Source organism: Eurypyga helias, unplaced genomic scaffold (genome assembly GCF_000690775.1).
Source record: "Eurypyga helias isolate BGI_N326 unplaced genomic scaffold, ASM69077v1 scaffold15344, whole genome shotgun sequence".
Classification (NCBI taxonomy): domain Eukaryota; kingdom Metazoa; phylum Chordata; class Aves; order Eurypygiformes; family Eurypygidae; genus Eurypyga; species Eurypyga helias.
Genome location: NW_010247023.1, coordinates 73565 through 81994, shown reverse-complemented (window position 1 = coordinate 81994; position 8430 = coordinate 73565). Strand labels below are relative to the sequence as shown.

Sequence of the window (8430 nt, the reverse complement as noted above, 5' to 3'; positions counted from 1 at the left end):
CCCCTGCCCAGCGGGGTTCAGCACAGCCATGCCCGGGGCTGTGTCAGCACCATGGACAGGGGCAGCCCCCAAATCCCCCTATTTGCCCCCATATCCAACCCCCTCCCTCCACCAGCAGAAACAGGGAGATCTCCCTCCTCTGAACAATCTTGACAAATCTCTACCTGCCCCTCACCTGCGGACATCACCCCACACAGCAAATATCACTGAGCTCCCAATTCTCCTAGAAATTAAGTCAATATTAGAGTGGCTGTGCTGCAAGGCAGGCAGGACCCACGGGACACCGAAGCGCAGCTGGCAGGAGTTGTCACAGCTCCACCGAAGCCAGCGAAGCTCTGGGGGTTTACGCCAGCTGAGACCTGCCCCCAGAAGCTGATTCACTTGCCCAAAGCCACAGGCTAGAGCTGGGCGTGAAGCCCAGTAGTCTCATCTCCCAGTCCCCTGCGCTATCCACCAGACCATGCAGTCGTCGCTGCCACCGCGCTGCAATAGCGGCGAGTGATTACAGATGAGACCGTGGACTGGTTCCCTATCTGTAGTTAGCAGAAACCTTTCTTTTTAATGATGATCATTAAATAAATTACACTTTTCCCTAATCCCCGAACAATCTCTGATTGCCTGTACTGAGAAATGGACAGCAGAAGGCGGAGGCTGGGGGAAAGATGATGCGTATGCATGTATGCATGTGCGCATGCAATTGAACCAGCCCCAGTTCTGCTAATAACAATTTTGGATTTATTTCTGCCTCTCCCTACGGAGCAGTCCTTTAAGAGATGCAGATCTCTCCCTCAAAATGAGATGCAATTTAAACAAGACAAAACACCTTGGCAACTCTCTGGCTTGCCAGATCATGATTTACTGAAAGTGACTCAGGAACCACACAGTAGCTTGTTTCCATACTGGGTCCGTAATTAATTAGGTCCTAGACCTGCACTGTGATTGCCTGAGCTGTGATAGGAAACATCTCCAGCCGTTAGCTGACTGCCACACAAAAGACTGCTGCAGAGGGGCAGGCAGCACGCAGGAGAAGGAGGGTAGGCACCTGCTTGTGGAGCTGGAGATAAAACAGCAATAGCATGGAGGAGAGACTGAGGATATTACATTCCTCTCTGGCAAGTCTGTGGCTATTTTGAAGGATAACCTCCCCGGCCCATGTCGCACACTTTGCCATGGGGAGTGTGTGTTGGCTAGCAAGAGCATCCCCCGTTCCGATAAGCCAGCCGAATTTTTTTTTAAAGAGAACTCGCTTGAAGCAGCTAGAAAATCCACAGCTTGGGGAAGCAAAGTACAATTATTTTAAACAACTCAAGCTAAACTAACTCTCTTGGTTTCCAGATGAGAGCTCCATCCGTGCAGGCAGGGCCTGTGCAGTCCTCCTGGCTCCCCTGCTCCCTGCCCCTCTGCTCAGCATCCCCCGTCTCCTCCCTGCTGCTCCCAGAGTGTGGTCCAGCTCAGCTCGAGTCCTGGATGACCCATTTTGGTTCCCTTGGTTATAGCCTGATGATGACGAACCTCACACCAGTCCCTGTCTCCTTTGCTCTCTACACTCATATGGGGACACCACAGCTCCTCCTCCTCCTCCTCTCACACGCGAAGTACTGGCTTTTCATGCTACAGCACTTTGACATGGACCCCTCTGGCTCAGGCACGTCACCCCAACCCCTGCATCTCTGTGTAACTACAGTTCCTTTTGGAGCCAGCCTTGGTGAATGGTGACTCTCAGAGAAAACAGCAAGGGGCTCCAAAGAGGCATTTGGGATTTTAAGGGACATTCTCAGGGTGCCCCAGTTGGGGAACAGCAGGGTGATTTCCGCCTGCTAGATGGGCTGTTAGGGAGTCCTGCTCTCTTCTTGCCATTGCGAGTCGGTGCACCACGACTGTATGATAAACAAAAGAAAAACAATGGATTTAGGGAAGGGACTGCTGGGCAAACTGTCAGTAAGGAGAACTACTAGGGAAAGCTTAAAATAGGCACAGAGCAGCCAAGACTCCAGTTTTAAGGTCTTACGTTGAAGATCCACAAAAAAGAACAGCCTGACACGCCTACATCAACAAAACAGGATTCCGTACAATTGCAATATGAGCAGTCTTTTGCAATACATCACCAAGAACCCAGATTATCTCTCAGCCACAATTTATGCTAAAATAAAAGAGTAGGATGATGATTCTGTCCCTCTGACTGATGGATGTTAGTGCTGTGAGGGCCTGGTTTAAGAAATCCTTACGTAATCTATTGAAACAGAATAGTTCGGGGAAGTGGCGTTACAGTGCATGTATCAATTCAGTTTTTCTTGTGTCACAACAAAGCTGATACACAAAGGGGAGAGAAGAGTACGAAATGAACAGTTTCCCCCATTCCCTTCACACCACACATACGTGCCCGTGGAGAACAGATGGAAGAAACGAACATTGTGTTGAGAGAGGAAAAGTGTTTGAAGGTTTATCAGAGAAGGAAACTGAGACAGATGTCATGCTTATGTCATGTGTTAAAACCTTGATCGTACTTGCAGAAATGGGATATTCGTTACATTTCAGGCCATGAGCTCTGCTCTTGTACTCTGAAAGGACGCTGAAGGGACCAGGAGAGTTGCTGTACCTAATTCAAAGGATACGCAGGGGATGCTGGCAGCTTCCCATTTAAAAAACAGAGAAGAAGTGAGACCGAGTGCAGAGCAGCAGGGTGGAAGCCATGGGTGTTGGCCCCACGAGGATCACAGGAAAAGGTTAACCTCAGAAACTCACAGCACTGTGAGGCTCGATTTTGGGTCGTTCCATGGCAATGGTAATGCAGTTCAGGAAAATGATCACCAAGACGATATGATCGAACATCTTGTGTGTGATGATTTTATTGCACATCAGACGGAACCTGCCGAGAAAGAAGGGGGGGGAAAAGAAAAAAAAGAGGAGGCACAGACTAGCTATTAATGCTCGACTGTTTGGGGAGAAACGCAGCAACTCGACGCGTGGCAGGAGAATCGAGCGCTCCATTTGCAAAGCAGATGAGCTACAATCTCCCAATCCCCTCCCTGGCAGGGCTGCACGCTGCAGCAGATCGGGGTATGAGTAGAAAAGGATCCAAGCCACAGAACTGGGCCACAAATTTCAAGCCCTGGTAATGCTCACAGGGGGTTTGGGTCACTGGAAAGGGAGCGGCTGCTTCCATAACTCGGACACGTGGCCAGGTTTGGATCTGACCCTCTACCTGGTCCGTAGTGCTCAGGTTTAGCTTAAATAAAGGAAGAAGTACCCTGCAAGGGTTGAGCGCACGTGGAACAAAGGGACAGAAGCTATTTATTGTGACAGATGGCTGTACACTGACCCAGGATTTATAATACCGTATTACATTTCCCAAAGTCTGTTTCTGAAAATCTCTCTAATCTGTGTATGAATGAACTCGAATGCTGTCCAGGGCCCACCGGCTCAGACACGGGAAGCCCTCGCTGGGCATGGGTGTGTGTCCAGAGGAATAAGTGGGAGAGCATGGAGCCCAGATGGCCCTGGCACAGCTGGGCTTTGGGAAGGGCAGAGTTGGGGGCCTGCAGGCAAGGGGAGGGTGTTTTCTGGGGGTTGTTGGGAAGAGAGAGGAAGGGAAGGGGAGGACAGAGAAGTCCAGGCTGAGAGGCAGGTTTGGGAGGTTAAGGAGTGTCCTTTTCTGTCTTGTATGTGTGCACTGGGGGAAAATTGACATTTACCTGCTTAATGCAGCACCTTTCCCCCCGCTTCAAACACCCCACACACTGTCAAGTGAAAAACTGGCAGAGCACTGGCATTGCTGACAGACCAGACAATGAACTCAGTAAAACTCTAGCCATCCCCTGGGCTACGGATCTCTACTGGACACTCCTGTACCACAGCCACGCTCGTGCCGGAGCAGCTCTCTGCGATCCTGATGTAGTACTGGAGCAGGGGAAGGGCTGAGAGCTTTGTGGACTGACAAGGAGACACCCGTCTGGGACACATGGGCAGAGTGAGCCATCGAACAGGGGCATCGTGCCCACCACGTCACCAGTGCTCCAGCACAGCTGCCTTACCTTGAGTGAGGGGCGAAGATGTAGATGGACCAGGAGTCTCTCTCTTTGCAGCAGGCAGGGAGACGTGCCCGTACCCATGCCTTCATGCGGTCCCGTTTGCTCTAGGAGGAAAACGTACAGCAGAGACGTACCAGGAGGAAAACACAGAGAGAACTGTCAAAAAAGATAAGCCCTCAAAACTTCCAAGTAAAGGACTCAGGGCAGTTTTTCACTGAACACCTATCTCCAAGCGCTCGGTAAAGCTGAAATAAAATGATCTCCCTAAAAAAAAGACACTGCTGGGTAGAGGAATGAGCTCTGGCAGGTGGGTGAGGGCTGTGCTGGCCCTGCAACCTCGCAGGCTTTGGTCTTGTTTCTTCCTCCTCACTGTAACTGCATTTGGCACACAGTTAGCCAAGAGGACAAACATGGTAAATAAAACCCTTGCCCAGAGGACTGACAACCCACTCCAAACAGCCTCAGTCCCTCCAGATACCCATCAGACGCTTGCCTGAATCTTCTAAGTGATTTTGGCTATTTTTGTTGGCTTTTTATCCGTTGCTTTTATTTTTTTTTTTTAAGACTATATAATACTTATGTCAAGGGTTATAAAGAGAGCAGAAGGAGTTTTTCTGCTTGCTGGGCCAAGCCCTGTCTGTGCACCACTGGAAATCTGAAGAAATTGTTTAGGGTCTGGGTTTTGGTCCAGGAACGCAATGGCAAGCATCTGCGTCTCATTCAGCACGAACAGATTAGATGGGAGATTATAAAGCCAGAAGGGAACATCGTGGCCAGCCTGACCTTCTGCATGAACACGGGCCATCCAACTCCTGCAAATTAATTCCTACTTGAAGCCACAGTGCGTCCTCAGCCATACATACTTAGGTTTCAGACCATTTACAAGGTCATTTAAGGCCAGGAGGGCAGATTGTAAAAGCCTTGGCCAACAGGTCAACTAAAGACATGAAAAACTGGATGCCGAGGGGAAGTCTCATCCCAGCTGCAACAGCCTCTGGATTAGGTCTTGTCGCCTTCTCATCCATAGGTCTCTGAGGGGAGGTCAGGATCTTTAATCCAATTCACATGGCAGTGCTAGCATCTTGGGCAGGGACAACCAGAGGCCAGGCAAACGTCTCACCCACCATCCTGGGGCTTACCCAGCCCTTCCAAACCGAAGCATCAGAAGATAAATCCACAGACCGATGCGGGCAATGTCACCGTAGTGCTTTGCGTTTACAGACACACAAAAATGAACCTTTGTTCTTTCGTTACCCCGATTTCCCCACCACCACCTGGGCTTGGATGCGCACACACGCGGGAACGTGGCTGCATGGGCTTTTTGAAGCTTTTTTTCAGCAGATGCTCAGAAAGAAGCTGGGCAGCACGGCGCAGGAATCGCTGCTTGCACCCCAAGAGCACCCAGACCCCGGGGCTGAGGAACTTTTATTTATGTCACCCTAGAAACATGGATTCATTTTGAGCCAAACTGTTAGCAGTTGGAGGTACTCTGGACTGTTAAAATGGGATTTGTTAGGGTAATTGAGTGGAATGGAGGAAGTGCTTTCTGTTCCTATATGCACTCAGCCAGGGGTCTCATTAACGATGGGTAATAGCTGGTGTAGTGTCCCTTTTAATGAAAGCACCCGACAACCCGAACCCTTCAGAAAATGAAAATCACCTTGTGAAAATAACAAGGAAAGTTTGAATAACAAAAAAGAAAGCTAGATCTTTCTGTGCCTCTCCTGCAGCTGTCCATCCTTCTCTCCCCTTCTACACAAGCCCAGACCACGCCACACCACACTAGTAAATTTTGCCTATGTCTTGGCTGTTTTCACATCCCTTTTCCAAGTCCAAGCAAGGAGTCAGAACTGCTCCCTTCTCTCCAAACTGTATTTAATAGAGCATGCATCCTTGGGGTTGTGTTATCCCTTTGAGCAGCCTAGTTAGTTTAATTATCCATAGATTTAACAAAGGTAAATAAATGGATAAAAATCAGGTGTCTGCTCAAAGTCGCGGTGAGAGCAGCGATCGCTACTCCAGCCTCTGGACATGGAGTAATAGCTGCGACTCGGTCCAGTTCATTCTGTGAGCTGGAAGGTTTCCAGAAGTATCTATTATTCAAAGCAGTTCTGGTATTTATCATGGGTATTTGTAGTGAATGGTAATGCGTCAGCAGCACAGAATGCTTCTTTATATTCCTTTTGTCCAATTTTAATGCCAAAGATATTTTGGGGTTTGGCTAATTGTTGCAGCTTGCAGTTCATGGGCTAAATCAGATAAGAAAGGCAAAAAGTGATCTTCCATCATGCCTCTGTTCAGCGTGTCAGAGTGAGGGCAAGCACCGGGGCTGCAGCCTGGCTGCTCTGTACGGGGCCAAGTACATCCGCAGAAATCTAAAGGCAAAGGAATTACTCCGGATTTCCACCAGTGGAACAGCGCAGCTCAGTTAATTTGAGCCAAATGTAAGATATTTGTGAAATAAACCCCGAGCGTTTCCAGCCTAAGTCCCACTGAATGCTTTCTCCGCGAGGTCCAGACACGCGTTGACTGCTCACAATCAGGCTGATTGCTGCTTAAGCCCGCATTATGTTCAAAGCGATATATCAATTATGTGGTTTAAATCATATCTATTTGTCCACAAAACACACCTGGACGGGATGCATAAAGATGCGGAGGGAGAAGAAAATGACTCTTTAATTCAGTTGCCAGAGGTTTAGACAAAATCTCCCTGGGTAAGACCACCCACCCACCCCCAGGACGCAGGCAGGGGCCGGGACACGGTGCGATGCTGCTTGCCAACCGGCATCAGAGCTGCTGTCACCTGGCAGCGTGCTAGCAGGGCCCTCTGAGCCCCCAGCAAGCAGGGCTGCTCATAAATAGCTGCCTTTTTTTTTAGGATTTTCAGATATTCATGTGCTTCTGAGGGCAGGATGAAAGGCAGTTGGCTTTAAAAGATGACTGACGCACTCCTCGGAGTAAGGGAGAGACTTAGATTTATAAAAGATTTATTATAAGGATGGCGTGGGAACTGCTGAAAAATGCTCTATGGGCAGCAACGGACCTCCAGGCAAGCTGGAAGCTGCACGGAGGCGCTTGGGAGCCGATTATTTAATTTTAAATATGCAGCAGGGGCAGGCTGAGAGGGCTTGGGGAGCGGCTGGACCGCACACCACAGAGGAGAAGTGCGATGAGCCACGGGGAGAGGAGCTGCGATTGCAACCTGCATTGAGATTTTTGGAAGTGACAGATTTGGTTGCAGATTCAATATTTTCCTCACTTGATGCTCTGAGCACTCAGCAACTTGGGTAGGAAGGCACCCGAAAGCATCCAAAATCCAGGGGATGTGAAGAACAAAGACCTCGCAAGCAGGTCCCTGATTTCGGTCACAGCCACGTGAACCCAACCACGCAGCCAACCGCGCTCCCCGTGAAGTTCCTCCGTGTCTGCGTTCATGCAATGAGGAACAGATTTCAGTCCCCTGATTTTGTATTTGTGGGGAGAAGAGCTATCAGGGGCCTGATTCTGGCCCCTCGGAGGGATGTAAATTCAGGATAAACTCATTGAAGCCAGCGGAGCGGCACTAATATAACGGGAGCCTGGGAGATCCAAACGAAGCCTTTGCACTTCCTTTTATTCTGCACAGAGGCAATCAAAACCAGCCAGCAAGGAGAGATGTGAAGCTTTGTTGCAGAAGGGCATATTTAGGATTACTTTGATCTGAGTAACAGTTGAGTTCTTTTCTTCTTTTGTTGGTTGGGGAGTTCTGAATTTTATTTTTTCCATTTAAAAAAAAAAAAGAGGGTTTTTTTCCCCTCTGACTTTTTGAAGGCTAATTTAGGGGCAAAGCATCACCTCAAATGTTGTGAGGGAATCACAAATGGAAGCTCTGCAACCTGGGGGCTCCTTTCACCCAGCTTGTTCAGCCTGGAGAAGAGAAGGCTCCGGGGAGACCTTATTGCAGCCTTCCAGTACCTGAAGGGGCTACAAGGAAGCTGGGGGGGACTTTTTACAAGGGCCTGTAGTGACAGGACAAGGGGTAACGGGTTTAAATTGAGAGTGGGGAGGTTTAGATTAGATATCAGGAAGAAGTTCTTCCCGGAGAGGGTGGGGAGGCACTGGGACAGGTTGCCCAGAGAAGCTGTGGATGCCCCATCCCTGGAAGTGTCCGAGGCCAGGCTGGATGAGGCTTGGAGCAACCTGGTCTAGTGGAAGGTGTCCCTGCCCATGGCAGGGTGTTGGAACTGGATGGGTTTTAAGGGCATTCCAACCCAAACGATTCTATGATTCTAAGTTCTAAGCAATATTTTCCGATCCATCTGGTTTTGTGAGTTGCAGTGAGGGCATATTGCGGAGCACTTGGAAAAGGCACCAGAGCCAGTGCAGATGTCCCAGGTGTGGCACAGTTTATTTACCATATTTT

The 8430-nt window shown here is 49.3% G+C and overlaps 1 protein-coding gene across 1 annotated transcript in view; it reads right to left on the bottom strand.

Moving 5' to 3' along the window:
• The window catches only part of CACNA1G (calcium channel, voltage-dependent, T type, alpha 1G subunit), a 100704-nt gene that overhangs the window by 44482 nt on the left and 47792 nt on the right, over window positions 1-8430 (bottom strand). Inside the window, 2 exon segments of the mRNA XM_010150615.1 lie at window positions 2743-2866; window positions 4032-4132. Of these exon segments, the coding sequence (XP_010148917.1) occupies window positions 2743-2866; window positions 4032-4132 (225 nt within the window).